Source organism: Hemitrygon akajei, chromosome 19 (genome assembly GCF_048418815.1).
Source record: "Hemitrygon akajei chromosome 19, sHemAka1.3, whole genome shotgun sequence".
Lineage (NCBI taxonomy): Eukaryota > Metazoa > Chordata > Chondrichthyes > Myliobatiformes > Dasyatidae > Hemitrygon > Hemitrygon akajei.
In genome coordinates, this window is record NC_133142.1 from 23,919,699 (window position 1) to 23,941,659 (window position 21,961).

The 21,961-nt window shown below is 39.9% G+C and overlaps 1 protein-coding gene across 1 annotated transcript in view; it reads left to right on the plus strand.

The window, feature by feature from the left end:
* LOC140741828 (filamin-B-like) overlaps nt 1-4,180 on the plus strand; it is a 162,284-nt gene extending 158,104 nt beyond the window's left edge. Inside the window, 1 exon segment of the mRNA XM_073072270.1 lies at nt 2,741-4,180. Coding sequence (XP_072928371.1) covers nt 2,741-2,928 — 188 coding nt within the window. The 3' untranslated portion in view covers nt 2,929-4,180.
* The last annotated feature ends 17,781 nt before the right edge of the window (nt 4,181-21,961 follow it).

A 21,961-nucleotide genomic window follows, 5' to 3' on the forward strand; every position in this document is an offset into this window, starting at 1 on the left:
GTGCACCCAAGGGTGCACTCAACAACAACTTGTACAGTTGTAATGTGACATCTCAACTCTTGTACTCAGTGCCTTGACTGATGAAAGCATGTGCACCAAGTACTGGCCTCCCCACCCTGTCTCCACTTCCATGGAACTATGTACCTATAACACACACAAAATGCTGGTGGAACACAGCAGGCCAGGCAGCATCTATAAGGAGAAGCACTGTCAACGTTTTGGGCCGAGACCCTTCGTCGTGAGTCCTGACGAAGGGTCTCGGCCCGAAATGTCGACAGTGCTTCTCCTTATAGATGCTGCCTGGCCTGCTGTGTTCCACCAGCATTTTGTGTGTGTTGTTTGAATTTCCAGCATCTGCAGATTTCCTCGTGTTTGCTATGTACCTATACCCAGGTCTCTTTGTTCTATAACACTTTTCAGGCCTCAACCACATATTGTGCAAATCCTGCCCTGGTTTAACATGTCAAAAGTGCAATATCTTCCAATTGTTTGGGTTAAATTCTATCTGACATTCTTTGGCCCATTTACCCATTTGATTTAGATGGCTGTTGAAATCTTTATCTACTAAGCCACCAACTTTTGTTGTCCACAAACTTAACCATGCCATCTCCATTCTGATGCAAGTCATTGATATTGATGTGGACTTACCATGGATCTCTGTGCCATACCACTGGTCACAGATCTTCAACCTGAAAAGCATCCCTCCACTAACACCCACTGTCTCCTTGTGCCAGGTCAAACTTGTATCCAGTTGGCCCATTCACCTCAATTCCCTGTGATCTAATCTTCCAGATCAGCTTCCTTGGTGAGACCTTGTCAAAGGACATGTCAAAGTCCACATAGACATGGTTCACTCAGTCCTTTGTCATATTTTTTTAAAAAAACCTCAATTAAACTTGAGACGCTATTTACCACTCTCAAAACCATGCTGACTATCGTTGGTCCTTGCCTTTCCAAATGCTGGTAGATCATTTACCTTCAAAACCCCTCCAGTAACTTTCTCATCATTGAAGTAGCTCCCACCTTTTTAAATAAGGTATAATATTTTCCAGCCTCTAGTCATCTGGTGCCTCATTTGTGGCTAAAGATGCAGATATCTTTGCCAGGGCCTCTGCAATTTCTTCCCTACCTTTCTACAATGTCCATGTTTTAACTTGGTCAGACCTTGGGGATTCATCTACCTTAATAAGCCTTAAGCCTGCCAGCACCTCCCTTGTAATGCAAACATGATCTCAAAACATTACTATTCATTTCTCTTAAATTGTTAGCTTCCATGACCTCAGCAACTACAAATGAAAAATATCCATTTAAGTATTTGCATATCTCCTGTGGTTCCACAAGTAAATTACTACATCGATAAAGGGGCCTATTCTTTCCCTAGTTGCCCCTTTTCTCTTATTATCCTTATTAAACCAGGGAGGAAAAATCCAAATCTGATTAACAGCAAATGTAGTGAATAAGCTAATTGATTTTTGGAACATTCAACACCTAGCAAACCAGATTTTGCATGATGTTACTCGGAAATGAGTCGAGAGTTAGAAGCCAGGCAATAATTGAGAGGAAAAAGTGCAACAAATTGGATGAGGGAGGACAGATGGAGACCATACTGTGGAAGTAAAGATTATTCTCTGGGCCTCTGATCTGCTGAGGAATTCATTGTCACCCACTCTTCTGTAACATCGACTAGCAGTGGGTGTTCTCTTGGATATTTGGCACTCTGCCATACATGCTCTTTAAAGAGGAGTGTGAGTGAGCAGCATTATGAAATGTGATCATTGCTCATGCTTCAGAGAATTATCCAAACTCTTGGAATGGTTTTTAGTTGAAAGTGTATGCTAGTGAACTTAAAGGTGAAGGACCTGCTTTCTTCACATTGTTTCACCACTATGAAATGCTACATTTGATTTGCAAGTTTTAATAGCTTTTAATTTGAACTGTTCTCAAGCTGGCAGAGGATTTAAGTTGCACTGGGGGGTTTTTTGCTCTTAGGTCAGCAGTTTATTTAGTCCTGATTAAAATTGCCTTAATGGCAGGACAGGAATGGATAAAATACAAAAAGCAATTTTAAAACTTTGAAATTTAAGATTTGCTGCTGGCCTCTGTGTTTCTGCCTGTTTTCTTTGATGTTTGGTCATTATAACTGTGCTGCTTAGATTTAAATATGGCTGTGCACTGTTACATTGGAATAAGCCAGGACCAATATGATATTAATTTAACTTTATGGATCGGGATGTGGTTTGGAATCTTTGCAAGTGGAATGAAAGGAACTTTAACTTTTATCTCCAAGTGAGCATGTTGAGGATCGAGCAGTACAACCAGCAGAGCAGCCAACTTGTCTTCCGTGACGCGGGTTCGATCCTGACCGTCTTTGTGCTTGTGTTCACTCCGCCTGCACGAGTTTCCTCTCCTATGCTGGGGGTTGGTAGCTAAATTGTGTAGGTGAGAGGAGAATCTTGTCGAGATTTCGTGACGAAGTGGAGAGAATAGAAATGGGTGTTGAAGGTCTGCCTGGATTTGATGAGCCAAATGGGCCTCTTTCTCTGCTGTCTGGCTCCATAAGAGAATGATCACAACATTGTAAGAAATTAATAACCTCTGTCAGTGTTCCTCCTGAGGTTGATTTTGCTTAAGTTCTGTCCCAAGAGTTGTATCCTTTAATTGAACATGTTAATATAATTTGTACTGAATAATTGTACTGGAAACTAGTATTTGTAATCTTATTGGTAATTTCCTCTCCTAGGCTCAAATATACTTCTGGTTGGTGTGCATGGATGTACTATTCCATGTGAAGAGGTTTCCGTGAAGCACACTGGAAATGAGCAATATAATGTTACCTATATAGTGAAGGAGAAGGGGAACTATACACTGGTTGTGAAATGGGGCGATGAGCATATTCCAGGAAGCCCATTCCATGTCACAGTTCCTTAGGCGAGCTCTCCAACTTGGTTCCTTCAAATGAGATGTTTCAATTCAGTACAAGCTTTCAGAGAACATTTGCAATTGCATGACAACTTCAGCTGCAAAATGGACATCTTTTTCAAATGCTGTTGAACCAGCAGTGTCAAAGAATGGATTGGGTGATGGCTCGAATGTCATAGTTATATGTAGAAACTGAAGATTGTATGAATTATATATAAATAAAGAACTTAAACAGACGATTGTAAAACTGGATTATTATAACAGGATTTTTGCCTTCAGTAGCTTGGCTGAAGTCATAGTTGCTTGGGCTTTAGGTGGACTTAAGCACTATCATAAAATAAGAAACTCCCATTCTGAATGGCTTATTTCTTGTAGAGGATAGATTCTAATACATTCACTCAATATAACGACACTGGAACCAGATGTGCTACTGGTCCAATGGTTTGGTGGGTGGTGGTGTAGGAGAAACTTTTCTGGTCATGGGGAGGGAGGCATTCTTTTAGTTTTAAGAGGAATATGCAAACTGCTTAAAAGATTTTTACAATTGCATTGTCTACCCAGTGGAGACGAGCTCTGGCCTCTTAAATTTCTGCATATGTGTCCATTTATAAATTCAGAGCTTAAATAATTTACTGGTGGGAAAATACTTGCTGCTGTGTTCATTCCAACCCATGTTCTGTCCGCTGCTTGTTTTATGCATACTTTGTCATTTAAGTGGAGGACAGAGTGGAATAAGATTGCAGAGAAGACAGTAGTTTAGAGCACATTGCATCTGGCCCTACCTCTGTTAAAGCCAGTGCTGCTTTGATGATGGATAAATTGAGAATAACAAGCAAACCTTCCCTAATTTTTGCAGTTTTTCTGTGTCTCGCTGATCAGTGTTTCCATTTTAAATCTGTTTGGATTTGTTATTTCAGTGAAAATTAACTTTGTGCTTAAGGTTCAATGTTGTTTACCTAATTCTCGTGCATATTTGAGTAAAACCGGATAGTTAATTGTACAATTGAACATTATTGTATTATCTAAGATTAGAAGCTACTAAATTGCACAACTGTCTTTTAAAACTGTACTTAGAATCTATTTATACTCTGGCCATAATGAATATTGTTTTTTTTTCCCTGTTGGAGCTGTCTTTGTAATTGAATATTGTATCTCTGAGTAGGGATGGTTGTCACTCTTGCAGTGCTTTGTGCCTTAATGTGAAAAGCTTAATGTAACTAGCAACTGACAAACTTCAATAAAGGTGTAATTTTCAACTGTTTTGAAATCTTCTGTAGTTACTGGTTGGAGATTTAATTGAGTCAATCTGTTAATAAATCTCCAGAGTTTTCTGAAACGTGCAGACATGTCTGTTCAAGATTCATTTTTGTGGTTTCTCTGGATTGCTTAGCAACAAAACATGACCCCAATGCAATCATAACTAGAAACTCATTTACTTATCACCCACTTAATGCTAAAGTTCCCAATTCAGTGCTTCTAAAAACAAAACAGCTAAAATATTGTACCCAACCTTCCAATTGCAATTTTGACTTTTCAGTGATTCAAGTTCATAGTAGCATGTATAGGATTATTACCACATTTGGGCAGTATCTTCTGATTTGTCCCATCGTGCTATCCTCATGAAAAGAACCGGACTCATCCTATTCAAGTCCAGTTAGGAAATGGTATTTGTCAACCCGGTATTGATGGGAAGCTGTAATAATCAAATCCTCTAGAAAGGCAACATTTTACTTTTACACACTCGTCCATGGCAAATAAATTAACTAGACATGTGCAGGCCAATCCTTAAGGCTGCAAATACTTCTAGTGTTGTAGTATCGATGCTCTGGACAAACAGCTAACTGGGTGCAATTCTGAACAACCTGATCCTCTTCCTCCTCTGGTTTCCCGATAATAATTCTAAAACCGATTTGAGGCATTGGTGAACATGGTCTTCCAGAAGTGAAACATTTTAGTGGCCTGTCTCTACTTCCTCCTGATATTCTCAACCGTGATATCAAATGGCCAAGAGCACTGGGACCAGAGAGCACTGTGGCTTTTGAAGTCCTGCTCCTGATTCCGCCATCCTTCTAGTCTAGCTGTTCCGGTACAGTTCCCACTCTAGTGGCAGCACGGCAACACAGTCGTTAGTGCATCACTTTACAGCACCAGCAAGCACTGACTGGGGTTCAATTCCTGCCACTACTAGTAAAGAGGTGGTTCATTCTCCCTGTGGCCATGTGGGTTTCCCCTGGGTGCTCCGGTTTCCTCACGAAGGCATACAGTGACGGATAGTGAGTTGTGGTCATGCTATGTTGGCGCCAGATCGCATTTGCTGCCAGTGCAGTCATCACAGATTTGACCCGAGCAAATGTTTTGATGTACACATGACAAATAAAAACTAATCTAAGCATCTATCCAATGTGGAAAGTTGCCTAAATATTCTAGTTACAAAAATGCAGGACAAATCCAATCTGGCTAGCTGCTGCCCGATCTTGGGCAAAGTGTTGGAAGTTCAGTGCCAAGCTGTATTTTTGCCAGGGTAGTCTGTTCTTGAACCTTGCTGAAAATGTGGACCAAAAATAGTGAATTCCAGAGATGAAATGAGAGTGCCTGTCCTTTACAACAAGATAGTATTTGACTCTGTGGAATCAAGGAGCCCGTGTAAAATGAAAGCAGATATGAATGAAGAAGAGATCAGAATTGTGTTTGATGCAAAAGGAAGACATTGGTTGGTTATCCCAGTGTAATTGCTGGAGTTCTTCATGGCAGTGTTTCAGTTCCAGACATTTTCAGCTACTGATTCAATAACTTTCATTATAAGGCCAAGTGAGGATGTTCACTGGTTGCAAATATTCAGCTTTATCTGCAGTTGTCAATGGCTGAAGCATTTCAGATAGCAATACTTTAGTTTGGCCACTGTTAGCAATTTAATAAACATGCTTTCTTGAGGGCATTTATGAATATACAATAAACACCCAGCAATATCCAGGTCCTGAAAAACCAATTAGAACTACGCTGTCTCATCCTTTCTAAGACTAAAGTGCATGACTTGGATTTTAATACAGAAAAATGCAATTTGAATTAAGTGCTGTACTTTGGTTCTTTTACCCACACAGCCTACAAAGACATTGTCACACTTAAATGGAATGGAAGACCAAAAGCCAAATGCTTATGGTTTCAATGCTGAATACAACTGCCCAATGTCTCTATTGACCCCCAGCAAACAAGCAGAATGCAGATAACAGTCTGACCTATTACCCTCCCGGTATGATGATAAACTCCAGCTTTGGCTGATTATAAAAGACACCATGTACTCCTTAGAAAAACAGGTGGGCTATTTTTTTTGGTAACTCTTCATCCTTCACTTGGCATTAGTGAAAGAAATTACCTTGTGTGTTTTACAAGAGCTTTTTATTGGAATTTGTACATCCTCCTGGTTTCCTCCAGGTGTTCTGGTTTCCTCCCACATTCCAAAGATGTAGTGATTGGTAAGTTAATCGGTCATTCTAAATAGTCCCGTGATTAGGCGAAGGTGAATTTGGGGGATTGCTGGGTGGCACAGCACGAAGGGTCTACTCTGCGCTGTATGACAATAAATAAATAAGTTAGCTGTCAAGTTTCATTAACTATAAATTATTATACTTCAGTTGCGCCAGGGGTGGTTCTTAGTAAAATGATAAATAGGCTGGGCTCAAGAGGGGTGGACATTTGCATCAGATTTTAAAGCAAATTAACAGGATGTGAAGGAAACCTCAAGAACTGTCTTGTTCAAGATCAGGAGCCATTTTGAATTTCATTTTTACTTCTCATAATGAATGCGCGTTGATTTAGATTTTGTACTCCCTTATTTTCCATTGTGTTTCCCTTGTTCTTCATAGGATTGACTGTGTAAAATTAATTCAGAACCACACCCCTGCTCTGTTTTGGATATTGACCACTCCACATTTTTGCCTTTGTTTTTATTTGGGTTCCCGTCCTATTACCCTTCAGCTTCATGACCCAGCCAGAGAGATTCACGTTGGACACAACTGGAGGTAATGTCTTCTGCGATCTGTCCACTGTCTCATGTTTTTGGAGTACAAACACATTTCTAAGGCCAAAGTAGTTATTTGCATTTTAGTTTGCTTTTTTTCCCTCTCTCAAAACATCTAAAACTGCAACAAGCTCCTAAAACACAGTTAAATATTAATTAAAACACAAAATGCTGGTGGAACGCAGCAGGCCAGGCAGCATCTGTAGGGAGAAGCACTGTCGACGTTTCGGGCCTGACGAAGGGTCTCGGCCCGAAACGTTGACAGTGAACATAAGAACATAAGAGATAGGAGCAGGAGTAGGCCAATTGGCCCCTCAAGCCTGCTCCGCCATTCAACAAGATCATGGCTGATCCAATCTTAACTCTAGTTTTCACCGAATCCCACAAGGCAACAGTGCCAGCCAACAGGGCACCATGCTGCCCATTTTATTTTATTATTCATCCCGCCCAAACCCATGTGATCACCCGGGGGGAAAAAACCGAGTTGCCAATTGAGGAGAAAAAGTCTGGAAAATTCCTCTCCGACCCATCCAGGCTATCGAAAACTGGTCCAGGAGATCACATGGCTGATCTAAACCTAGCCTCATGTCCACTTACCTGCTCGCTCACCGTATCCCCTAATGCCATTTTTATCCAGAAAAATGTCTATCTCCGTTTTGAATTTATTGAGTGTAGTAGCTTCCACAGCTCTCTGGGGCAGTAAATTCCACAGCCCCACTACCCTCTGAGTGAAGAAATTTCTCCGCATCTCAGTCCTGGAACGTCATCCCCTTATTTTAAGATTATGCCCCCTAGTCCTAGTTTCACCCATCATTGGGAACATTCTCCCCACATCCACCCGATCAAGCCCCTTCACAATCTTATATGTTTCAATAAGATCGCCTCTCATTCTTCGGAACTCCAATGAGTAGAGTCCCAATCTACTCAACCTCTTATCATACATCAACCCACCCATCCCCGGAATTAACCTAGTGAACCTTCTCTGCACTGCTTCGAGAGCCAGTATGTCCTTTCTTAAATATGGACACCAGAACTGCACGCAGTACTCCAGGTGTGGTCTCACCAATACCCGGTACAACTGCAGTAAGACCTCCCTGTTCTTATACTCCATCCCCTTAGCAATAAAAGCCAGCATTCCAGTGCTGCCAGTACTTCTCCCTATAGATGCTGCCTGGCCTGCTGCGTTCCACCAGCATTTTGTGTGTGTTGCTTGAACTTCCAGCATCTGTAGATTTCCTCGTGTTTGCTTTTTGAATATTAATTGTACGGGCTTGTACTTTCATGAATAATATGTTGTAAGTAAGACAATCTCTCTCGTGCACTGAATTCACCCTTAATGTTACTTGAAGAATATTAGAGCTCACAGATGGGAAGTGGTCAGGTAGAATTGTAGTCGTAGAGCACTGCACCATGGATACAGGCACTTTGGCCCATCTAGTCCATTCTGAACTATTATTCTGCCTTGTCCTATCAATCTGTCACGTCAGTCATTGGGATATGGTGGAGAACCAGGCCTTTTGGCACACCTCAGTCCGTATTTGACTACCCATCACACATTTAAATTAACCCTGTGTTAATCCCATCTTTATTTTTCCTGCATCCTCACCAGCACGCCCCCCCCCCCCCAGGTTCTACCACTCACTGGCATACTAGTGGACATTTAAAGTGGCTGATCAACCTACCGACCCGCACATCTTTGAAATATGGGAGGGAGCCAGCAGCAAGTGTCTTCTGCAAGAAGTGAAGATCTCACATGTCGCAAGCTTGAAGGGCTGAGTAGTTCCCTGTCCCTAATTCACACATACTCCACTTCTGAATGAATTATCCTTTTTTTAAAATCATAATTACTATTTTTTTTAAGTAGATTCCAAAATATTACTAGAAGAAAGGGATCTAGCTGTAAATATGTTCTTGATACTTTTGGCAGTCTATAAATATGGACATGGAAAATTAACTGTTGTGAAACTGCGTGGGTAGTTTCCATCCAAAGTGCTTGGAAAGAAAAATTTGCCCGTATATGTGGCTGAGATTGGAGCAGGGAGGATGGGTGTGTGTAAGCACAGACCCAACAGATTGTAGAAGCCAGGAAGGGGCTGCATTTAACAGTGTTTTTACCAGGAAATGGTTGAAGAACAAACCCTGAAAAGTGGAGATTTTAAACATCATTAATATACCGTACCGCTTCTAACAACATGATTTCGGAAAAGAAATGTAGATTGGGCCAAAACAGAAGTAGAGGGATTGGAGCAGGGGTAAAGCAAAATATTCTCAGAAGGCTTTTCACACTGGAAAGCAGGAGGGAAAGGGAATTTTGGGGAATAATTTTGAGATAAGCAATTGAAGGCATTTAATAATTAGAGCAACAAGATTAGGAGGATTGGTGATCTGAGTGAAGGGTATACGAGAGATTGAATTGATTCTGGTGTCAGTTGGATTTGAACTTTGAAGGTAGTGTAATATACACAAAACGTTGATGTATTTGCACCAAAGTCAGAAGTTTCTGCATTTCCATTGAGGTTGGGGCTAACCAAGAAATTAGTGAATTGCATGTGGTGTATCGTAGTCCACTTTTGGAACAGCCTGTTCTTTGACTATGTTGGCCAATTTTCTGGTACATCTGGGGATCCAAGGAAGCCGTAGGCAAATCTCCTCAGTTTCCCTTTCTGATGTTGGCCGCTCATTTAACAGCTGAAAGGAAGCTGCTACGTCTTCAACAATTTTCTGATTTTAAAAACACTGTTTGTTAAGTGTATTGAGTTAGTCTGTTACTTTTTAATTCCAAAGTTCCTTTAATGTCTAATAAATACAGAGAATGCTGGGGATAGCAGATCAGACAGCATCAATGAGAAAGAAACACAATTAAAGCTTCAGGTCAATGAGCTTTAATCAGAACATTTGATGCATATTGTTTTGCCTGTGGCCAAATGGACTAAATTATGTTAGCATGAACACATCAGAAACACAAGTTGCCAAGAGACTACTTAAGTAAGGTGATTTCTAATACACTTGTCAGTGGTGAAGTTCTCCAAGAAATTTGTGACTCTGTATGTTCATGTGGATAAAAGTGAATTTTGGACTAGTCCCATCTCCCTGCTCTTAGTTCCCAGCCCTTTAGGTAACCACTCTTCAATCACTCATCTTTTTAAATGAAGTAAATGTTTCTGCCTCCACCAGCAAAGGTGCCGATCTGCAATTGTCCACATTCCCCTCACCCACTTCATTCAGTATTCCTTTCTCATGCCCTGTAATCATTCCACCCAATTAAATTCAACCTAGGCCATCTCTTGGCTGACCAGTTTGTATTACCCTGCCTCACTCTGAGACTTAAGCCCCTCAGAGTTAATAATCTCCCTCAATGAAATCACTGTTTTGTCTCTGCTTTTAAAGGCTCCAAGCATGGGCCATCTCTCCACAAGACTATAATTTCCAGCCCTATAGCTTCCTTGTAAATCCAGACCCTTTTCAGAACCATCACATCCTTCCTGTAATGTGGTGACCAGGATTTTGCATTGAGTTCCAGATGTGTTCAAATACTTTACACAGTTCAAAGCTGCAAAATAGTGCTCTTAGAAATTGTGTGTAGAAAGAGATGATCTTTCTTTGTTTTACAAGTAATTGTTAACATGTTTTATAAGTTTCACATTTTGGAAAAACTCAAAAGTAACTAAGATATTTTTTGAGAAAACGCAATAGTTGAATCTACAGCTGAAATGATCTGGAATTGTGATGGATAAGGTAATCAGGATGTATTAATTAGGTAACATCTGGTTTGCGATTTTTACAATTCTGAGTCCTTTTGTAAAATATTAGACTTCCAAACTGGAGGCTGCATCCTGACAGGTGCAGGAAGTTTTGATTGGAATTGGTTTTAAAGTTAAAATTTGAGTTAAAAGTTGCTTAAGGGAAATTCAAGGTAGTTTTTCCAAGTGTGTTCTTTCTTTCCAGATTGTATAACTCATTCCAAATATCTAATGCAAAATCCTGTACTGTTAATACAGGATAAGGGAGGGAAGAAGTTTTTGTTGAAGCTGCAAAGCAAATTTCTCAACAACGGGTGATTAGTGATGAAAGAGCTTTGGTGTTAGTTTATTATTCCCACATGTACCAAGATACAGTGAGGAGATTGTCTTGCGTACTTTTATACAGTATGCTGAGGAAGAATGAGGTAAAGCAATAACAATACAGAATAAAGTGCAAATGCTACAGAAAGGTGCAATGATGATGAGGTAGATTTTGAGGCCAAGGGGCCATCTTATCACACACAAGGCCTGTTCAGGATGGAGTCAGGTAACAGTGGGGGAGAAGCTGTCCCTGAGCCTGGGCTTTCAGGCTTTTGTATCTGCTGCTCCATGGAAGAGGGAAGAAGCGAGATGTCTGAGATGGGTGTGATCTTTGAATATGCTGGCTGCTTTACTGAGGTATAGACCAGAATCTATAGAAGGTAGGCCCGTCCTTTGTGCCCGCAATGATCTGCAGTACTTTGCAGTCATGTGCAAAAATAGTTGATATACCAAGCTAGTATACACTCGGACAGAATACTTTCTGTGGATCAAAGGGGACATGCTAAATTCTTTATAGCCTCCTGAGGAAGCGGTGGTGTAAGTCAGCTTCCTTGGCCGTGAAATCAACGACTGTTAGTGCGTTTCCACTCAGAAACCTGAATCTCTCAACCCCAGCACCATTGATGTAGCCATATGCACCACCCCCCTTTCTGAAATCAATAAACAGCTGCTTTGTTGACTTTGAGGGAAGTGTTGTTGCCATGCCATTAAATTGTCTGTCCCTCTCCGGCACTCTGACTCACTGTCGAGATGCGACTCGCTACGGTGGGCTATGCAGTTGGACTCAGAGCTATTTTAATTCTGGGGGAAATGCAGCGACGGCATTTCAAGATATACTCTAAAGTACTTTAGTATTTGATGTTGCGGTGTCCGCCGAGCTTGGCAATTAACTTGCAGACGTTTCATCACCAGTCGAGGCGGCATCCTCAGTGCGCAGTTAACACACTCACCACTATTAAAACGTACTTTGGTATGCTTACTTCCAGTTGCTAATTAAAATAATGACTCAAGTTTTAGAGATAAAATTCCTTTCACACTCAACGATTACTTTAAAACCAAAAGTAAACAATTGTCACACCAAATGGTGGATGTCAATTGAGTACAGTGACAATTAAATCTCAAGATAGGTATTAGATAATATTGAACAGTGGAAGATGAAAAACCTTAATATTATGTATCCGTAGCAGCACACGTTCCACTAAAATAAATTCTACTCCAAACTATTGTCCGTATATGGAAAGATTGCTAATTTGGTGTTAATTTTCAACCTCTATGGTGAAAATCCTACTTGTATTTTTGGAATAAATAGTAGACACTTTTTCCCAATGTCCATAGTCAGCAAGCGCTCATAATTAATACTTTTTAAGAGCAGGAGGGAAATTCCTGTAAAATTTCACCAGAATGCCTCAGGGTTCCCTTTCTCACGTCAACCAAGAATTGTCTCTAAGCGCACGGCAATGCTGCCCTCTGCTGGTTACTGTCTTCACAGGCGCTACAATGCAATTCATTTTTTAAAAATGATTTATAATGAAATGACGTTCCTCCGGTTAAAACACAAGTCAAGATAAATTGATACTTGCCACAATCCAAATTTTTGTACTTAACTAGACATGAGAACTTTTTACATGCCAGGTTTCTGTGCGTGTCAGATTTTTTTTGAAAAAAACGACAGGATTGCTTATTAAGACAATAATCTGCAGTAGCCACACACCAGAAGTTTCATTCTGTGAATCACCTTTTATCTCCAACATTCCAGTCTCCTAACATCAGCCATTTAGACAAGAGACAATGTAATCTTCTGTGCAAACCACAAAACAAATCTGTCTTCTCCCATGGCTCACATAACCTCAATGATCCAATTTATCTCCACCCAAACCCAGCGGATGACTGTATAAATTCACAGATTACTCCAATGCTAGCGCTGAACGCACCAGTCAGTGTTTACTCAAATTCACTGAAAGTGTTGAGTTTTAATTTGGCATTTATTCTTTTCACCATATGCTTCATCATTTCCATGTAATCTGGCTCAAATTAATTAGGTACCAAAAAGATTGTATTTCAGAATATAGTAATTAATAGTGTAAGTTTCAATGTATACCTTGAATTAATTTTAACATACTCGAATGTCCTTGAAAATGATACGCACATTTCTTTAACATTAATGGATAATTTTCTGTAACTTCGCACTTCTGTCAGCCCCTATTGTGTTGTAGCATCTGGGAGATCACACAGGAAATGCTCATCGCAGCTGCTTGACTTGTGTACTTTTAGTGATGTGATGACAAACCATCTCTTTGAATAAGGACAAAAGGAAAACCTGACTTCTATGAGCCACACAAGGTAACAGATGGCCAACAATGAATGATTAATGTCAATTCGTTTGTTTTTGTAGCCATTGTCAACATGGAAAAGGGCTCACAGCCGCAGTTCCAGTCTTGCTTTGAAGTTGTTAAAACTATCTGAAATATTTTCGAAGAGCCATCAGGATCGCCACAGAGCCTCCAGACAGCTAGGGATCGGGAGGTGTGACCTGTAGACCACTGCTGTTGGGACGAGAGCCAGAGCCTGCTCAACGGTGGCTGAGTCACTTGGGCGAGACTGATGCTGAAAGACCCGAAACACTCGATGACCTCAGCTTACATCACCGATGATGTGACCCAGCACATTCGAGGCTGTATCTCAGCATCATAATATTAACATTTAAAACATGATTAAGCAACCAAAACTTTGGTAGCTTGAGAAGCAGAATTGTTAGGGCCTAGGAGGTGCAAAACCGGGGATGGGCTGATCTAATTTTCACATAAGCAGATGCTATTGTAAATTGGATATAAGATATTTTAACCATATAACAATTACAGCACAGAAACAGGACATCTCGGCCCTTCTAGTCCGTGCCAAATGCTTACTCTCACCTAGTCCCATCTACCTGCACTCAGCCCATAACCCTCCATTCCTTTCCTGTCCATATACCTATCCAATTTTTTTTAAATGACAAAATCGAACCTGCCTCTACTACTTCTACTGGAAGCTCGTTCCACACAACTACCACTCTCTGAATAAAGAAGTTCCCCCTTGTGTTACCCCTAAACTTTTGCCTTGACTCTCAACTCATGTCCTCTTGTTTGAATCTCCCCTACTCTCAATGGAAAAAGCCTATCCACATCAACTCTATCTATCCCCCTCATAATTTTAAATACCTCTATCAAGTCCCCCCCTCAACCTTCTACGCTCCAAAGAATAAAGACCTAACTTGTTCAACCTTTCTCTGTAACTTGGGTGCTGAAACCCAGGTAACATTCTCGTAAATCTCCTTTGTACTCTCTCTAATTTGTTGACATCTTTCCTATAATTTGGTGACCAGAACTGTGTACACAATACTCCAAATTCAGCCTTACCAATGCCTTGTACAATTTTAACATTACATCCCAACTCCTATACTCAATGCTCTGACTTATTTTAATAGGAAAAGTTGTTACAGGTCCATAACAAAAAACCCAACAAGATTTTGGAAGCAAATGAAAATATGGAAAACTGCATTCCTAAACTAAACTTACAAATTTCTTCTCTATTTATAAAACTTAATATTTCAAATCTGGGCTACTACACGGTCTCTCCTACCTGCTATTTCCGAATTGCATTTGGAGAACTTTCCTGCTCTTCTTACCCCTGTGGGATAATGTCTTTCCCGACGAGGGGGATCACTCTCTGCTTGGCTGGTGATACTTGTGGCTGTGAAACAATCTCGGGTTCTGGGCCCTCCTCCATGGAGGTTGTAGGAGTTGACTCTGGGTCTGCAGGAAGTGGTTCTGACAGCTCAGGACTTTCTCTAACAGTTGACTCTGCTCTCCTCAACCGATTGATTTATCATCTCCAGCTGGTGTCAGGCAGAATCTCCACTATGCAGGAGAATGGTCCAGTTCTGTCCTTAATCTTTCGAGTATCCGCACAATATGCAGGAGAATGGTCCAGTTCTGTCCTTAATCTTTCCGAGTATCCATTTTGAAATACCTCTGAAGTCCCTCACAAGAACTGCTTGTCCAGGAGTGAAACATTGAATCTCCTTGTTTGAGGAGATTTCAATTAGCTTCAACTGTTTGTCTGCACACTCCTTCAGAGATCCAAGTGTGAACTCAAGGAATGACCCAGGAGCAGCATAGTTGGTGAGTTGTCGGCTTTGCAGTGTGCTGCATTGCGATATGCAAGGAGGGTATTGGCAAGCTTCTAATTGAGTGTTAGTGTGGCGTGTTCTGCTGACATTGTTTTCAGTGCATTCTTTAGACTGTGGGCAAACTTTTCCATTAAGCCATTTGTAGCTGGGTGGTACGTGCAGATGCAATGTGTCTTATTCCATTCGTTTTCAGGAATGACTGAAATTGTTCTGCAACAAACTGTGGCCCATTGTCACTGATGAAGTGATCTGGAACTCCAGTCCTTCTCAACACGTCAACATTGTGCGAGGCTTAATGGAGGCTATTGGCAACACCTCTGACCACTTTGACCAAGAAATCTGTGCCCATGAACGGTCTGGCAAAATCTACATGAATTCTGTGCTATTCATCCCTGGCCATTCCCAGGGATAGAGAGGCACTGCTCTTGGCATCTTCTGAACGTGTTGGCATCTCAAACAGTGCATGGCAAGCTGCTCGATCTGCGGATCCGTTCCAAGCCACCAAGCAAAACCTCAAATCGACGCTTACATTCTGACCGTGCCAAGATGAACAGCATGTAACTCTTTAGCTCTCATCTTGGATGGTACAACAACTCTCAATCCTCGCATTGGGCAACCATTGTCAAGGGCAAGTTTGTCATAGTGCTGGTAAAAGTGGGAGAACTGGAATTTCTGCTGCATGTTCCAGCCATTTTGGGTTGCCATGACGACCTGAGACACTGTGGGGTGATTACTGGTTTCCCTTTGGATCATCCTTGCTATATTAGGGAGACTTTCAATTTGCATTAGGGAGAATACACCGAGAGGAATGTCCTTTTTTGTAAAATTTTCAGGTGTTTCCCTTTCCAAGGGTAAACAGAACAATCCATCAGCGTAATTGGTCATCCTCTTGAATTTGATCTTGTAATTGTGTCCCATCTCTGCATTCACGCTGCTGCTGTTAGTGGAACACCCTTCTGTGGATTGAAAATGGACACCAGTGGTTGATGATCAATAATGAGGGTGAACTCTCCCGTACAAATACTGTTTGAAAGGTTTTACACTCCATAACAAACTCACGGCCTCTATCAATCTGTGTTTGATTTTTCTCTGTAGTGGTAAGGGAACGTGATGCAAAGGCTATGGGGTGTTCACTCCCATCACTCATAATGTGTGATATTACTGTACCTATGCCAAAAGGTGAGGCATCACAGACAAACTTCACTGGACGATGTGGATCATAACATGTGAGTACAGTGTCTGACGTCACCATTTCCTTTTCCTTTTGGAAAGCCCCCTCGCACTGCTTCGTCCATTGCCATTTCTTCCCGATCTGTAGTAACGAGTTCAAGGGGTGGAGCACAGTCACAAGTTTTGGCAGGAACCTTCGGTAGTAATTGACAAATCCTAAAAAGGACAGCAATTGTTACACATCCTTTGGTTTTGCAACATCTGTCGCTGTTTGAATTTTCTCAGCAAACTGAGCACATAATCTTCTAGCCTTTTTAACACTGTCTGGAGAGTTTGGAGATGTTCTTGTCATCTTTGCTGGTAAAATGATCCCATCCAGGTAACATTGAGTGCCCGGACAGCCTTGCCCCACCTGGTCCATAGCTTCCTGTCAGAGTGCAGAATGTACTCCAAGTTAAGCCTATTATAACAATAAAGTCCTTTGAGTGTTGATGGTGAGAAACACTTAGGATTTGTCTTCCATCTTCATCTATAGGTAGGCCTCACTAAGTTCACTTTGCTGAAGTGCTTCCCTCCAGAAAAGAGATATTAAATTCAATCAAAACGAGACTTCCGGTAAGATGGCGATTGTTTAGTTGCTCCGAACTTTTGCTCCGTCATTCTTCTTACCTTTGCACTATGTGTCTCCCTTCTTAAACCTTAGTTAGGTATTTTATTAGTTCTCTTCTACCTGCCTGCGAACACATCTATCTTATAATGGCTACCAAAAGTACTAAAACCGGGAAAAAGGAAACTTCTACGGCTTTGCCGGCTGACATTCTCACTGTTCTGGAACAACATCGACAAGATACTTTAATGGATTTTAGAACTGAATTTAGAACTTCTTTCAACCAGCTGAATGTCAAACTGGATCAGATTAATGCTAGAGTGGATGATCATGCTGAACATTTATCTCGCATTGACGTAACTTCTGAAGATTTAAAACGCCGTGTTCAATATCTTGAAACTCTCTGCTCCAACCTAGAGGAGAAGAATAGCAAACTTTTTTCCAAAATGGTGGATCTTGAAAATCGGAGCAGACGTTGCAATCTACGAATTCTTGGTTTGCCAGAGGCCACCGAAAAGGGCTCTCCCGTTGAATTTTTTTCCAAGTTTCTCTGTGAGATTTTCGGGAAAGAATTTTTTCCGACTCCACCTGAACTTGAAAGGGCACACAGGATCTATGTTCCTCGAGCAATTCTGGGTTCCCGCCCACGGCCGATTATTTTATGCTTTCATCAATACCAGGTGAAAAACCGTTTGATGATGGAGGTACGCTGCAGAGGTACTTTTGCCTTTCAAATTACGGTCATTCGTTTTGTGGAGGATTTTGCCCCCCAGGTTCTGAAGATGCGTGCTGAGTTTAAAGGTGTTATGAAAGTGCTTTTTGATCGCGGTTTCAGACCCTCTCTCCGAAATCCAGCCGATCTTCAAATTACGCTTACTACTGGAGATTATAAGTGGTTTAAATCAGTGAAGGAGGCTGAGGAGTTTGTTGGAAGTCTTCCGGCCACCTCGTCTTCTTCGGATCCGGCCTGACCTTCTAAAATGGTTGATAAGTACTTCTCGAAGTAAAACTATTTTTTCCGAACTCAGACTTTACTTGAATAATTCAGTCATTATCTATTGAAACTCTAAGGGCTGTAGCCAATCTCTCCCTGGACTTGGTGCGTTTTTTCTAAGTAGATAATTTAAGTTTAATGTTTCCCTGCGAACTTTTAGATTTTACCTGTGTAATCTATTTTATTTTTGTATAACCTTATCTATAGAGAACTACAATTGTCTTTAACTTGTTTTGGAGGTTTGGAGTTTTTATTGAAGGCCTCCCTGTTGGTTGATTCATAGTTTAAGTTTTGCTTTTTTTTCTGTAAATGGTTGATAAGGACTCTCTTTGAATTTTATGATTTCCCCCTTTTCTCCCTCCTTTTTTTTTCTTTTAATCTTTTATAATTTTTCGCGGGTAGGTTAGTTTTCTTCTGATTTTCTTTGTATTAAGTTTTATACTTCTGTTGAAGTTGTTCCTATTTATAATTCTGTTCTCTAGTGCATAAATTAGTTATTATTTGCTATATTATTTATACGGAACTTTTGTTAACGATACAGAACTGGAAGTCATACTTGGGTTAATTTTTTTGGTAGAACTAGCTGCTTTTTTAGGTAGCCGTCTAATTTTGGGTTGCGGGGAGGGATGGATTCTCCAGTTCCAACACTACTCACTGTTTCTTTTGTTTTCCTTTGTTATTCAGGATATGTCTCTGTTTTGATTCTACGGATCTATGTTTACATTTTTGCTCCCAGACTGTTATTGTACTGCTTGATTTTTTATATGCCTGCTACCTTCTATGCACTAACAATTGATAATGGTTAATTCACTTAAATTTGTGAGCTGGAATGTAAAGGGATTGAATCATCCTGTTAAAAGAAGGAAGGTCTTCTCGCATATTAAACAACTCAAAGCTGACATTGCTTTCCTTCAAGAAACTCATATTCGTAGTTTTGATAATTCTCGGCTTCTGTCAAAGTGGGCGGGTCAGCATTTTCATTCATCCTTTGCTGCCAAAGCTAGGGGGGTCTCCATCCTTATTAATTCAAATATTCCTTTTGAACTCCATAATAAGATATCTGATACAAATGGCTGTTTTATTATTGTTTCTGGTAAATTATACAATACTAAAGTTGTACTAGCAAACCTGTATGCTCCCAATTTTAATGATGTTAATTTTTTAGAATGTTTTTTCTCCTCGCTACCAGATTTAAACTCATACTCTCTTATACTGGGTGGCGATTTCAATTGTTGGTTAGATCCTAATTTGGATCGATCGTCCTCTGTTACTAGACTACTTACTAAATCTGCCTTAGCTATTCACTCTTTTCTCTCTAATTATGGTATCTCTGATATATGGTGTTTCCTTCATCCCACTGCGAGAGACTATTCTTTTTTTTCACATGTTCACCATACCTTTACTAGAATTGACTACTTTTTACTCGATAATCAACTTATTCCATTTGTCTATTCTTGTAACTATCAGAGTATACTGATTTCTGACCATGCCCCAATTACTTTGTCTTTAAATTTTCCTGGTCTCCCGCAGAGGAATAAACACTGGCGTTTTGACTCGACTTTATTATCGGATGATGATTTTCTAAAATTTATTAAGGATCAGATAACCTTTTATTTCAACACCAATACATCATCTGAAATGTCATCCCAGATTGTCTGGGATACCATGAAAGCATACTTGAGGGGTCAAATAATCTCCTATACAGCAAATCTTAATAGAAAGTCCTGTGCAGATCGATTAGACCTCATTAATCAGATTAAAGAATTGGATCAACTGTATGCTCAAACTAAGAATCCTGAATTATACAAGAAGCATGTAGAACTTCAAACTAAATTTAATCTTCTGTCTACTCAACCTGTCGAACGCCAACTTCTTGAAAGTAAGAGTCGCTTCTATATTCATGGTGACAAATCTGGTAAATTTCTAGCCAATCAGCTGAGACGTTCCAAAGCCAAACAACATATTACAAAGATCCGGAAGGAGAATGGAGACTTTACATCGGATCACTTAGAAATCAATGACGCATTTAAAAATTTCTATTCTCGACTTTATTCCTCTGAATCTTTGAATGACAATATCTCTGTTGATCACTTTTTAAATAATCTGAATATTCCTTCGCTTTCATCTGATTTTAAAGCCAAACTTAATGCGCCTATATCATCAGAAGAAATATCTTTTGCAATTTCTGCATTGTCTTCAGGGAAATCTCCTGGACCTGATGGGTTCCCCGTAGAATTTTATAAATCATTCTCTTCACTTCTTTCCCCTCAGTTATTCTCAGTATTATCTGACTCGTTTAATTACGGTAAATTGCCACCCTCTTTTAATGAGACATCTATTATTCTTTTATTAAAAAAGGGTAAAGACCCAACAGAGTGTTCCTCATATAGGCCGATTTCTTTGCTTAATGTTGATGTTAAAATCTTGGCCAAAGTTTTGGCTTATAGATTAGAAACTGTTATTCCCTCTATTATTTCTGATGATCAAACTGGTTTTATTAAAAACCGTCTTCCTTTTTTTAACATTCGGCGTTTATTTAACATTTTATATTCACCTCCAACTGGGATTCCTGAATGTGTTATTTCCCTCGATGCGGAGAAAGCATTTGATCATATAGAGTGGAACTACCTTTTTGCAGTTTTAGAAAAATTTGACCGGTCAAAGTTTTATCTCTTGGATCAAATTGCTGTATTTGTGTCCTACTGCCTCTGTCTTGGACTAATTTTCAGAAATCCCAGTTATTTAACCTCAAACGTGGCACCCGCCAGGGATGCCCTTTAAGTCCCTTTCTCTTTGATTTGGCTATAGAACCTTTGGCGATAGCATTTTGAAATTGTCCTGAATTGACCGGGATTTGGAGAGGGGGTGTTGAGCATAGAGTTTCTCTTTATGCTGATGACTTATTACTTTTTCTTTCAAATCCGTCTACATCCTTACCTCCAATGTTTTCACTTCTTGATCAGTTTAGCCAGTTCTCTGGCTATAAACTTAATTTACATAAGAGCAAACTTTTCCCAATTAATAAAGAAGCACAAGAATTAACTTTTCGTGATCTCCCTTTTAAAGTAGTTCATAATCAATTTACTTACCTTGGGATTACAGTCACAAGGAAGTTTAAAGATCTCTTTCGTGAAAATTTTGCCTATCTTTCATATACTATAAAACAGAGTCTGTTACAATGGTCACCTCTATCTATGTCTTTGGTAGGTTGTATCAATGTTGTTAAAATGTATGTTCTCCCTAAACTTTTATATTTATTTCAATCAATCCCAATTTTTATTCCTAAATCTTTTTTTGATTCCTGAGACTATTATTTTGTCATATTTGTGGAAGAATAAGTGCTCTAGAATTAATAAAGTTTATCTCCAAAAATCTAAAAAAGAGGGTGGCATGGCTTTACCTAACTTTCGTTTGTTTATATTATTGGGCAGCCAATATACGTTGTGCTACCTTTTGGTCTTTTTTCCATGGCCAACCCGAGTGCCCTAATTGGGTGGCAATGGAGTTGAGTTTCACTAAAGATTTATCTATCTCTGCACTTCTTGGCTCTGTACTCCCTAGTAGTTTGTCCAGATTAATTGTTAATCCTCTTGTTAGACACACTTTGCGTATATGGGCTCAGTTTAGGAAGTTTTATGGTTTCCATGGTTTTTCCTTTTCTAGCCCTATCTTACATAATCACCTTTTTTTACCTACTACGTATGATTCAGCATTCCATGATTGGTATAGGAAGGGCATTAGACATTCTGAAGATCTTTTTATTGATAATCGCTTCGCATCTTTTCAACAGCTCTCTGCTAAGTTCAATCTGCCCAATGCTCATTTTTTTAGATATCTCCAAGTTAGACACTTTATTAATCCTTTAATTCCTAACTTCCCTGAAATGCCTGAGAAAAATGTTATGGATTTATTTCTTTCTATTAATCCACTAGGTAAAGGTTTAGTATCATTTATTCGTGATAAATTAGCATTCTTACTGCGTGCCCCTGTGGATAAAATTAGAATTGCTTGGGAGCATGATTGAAAT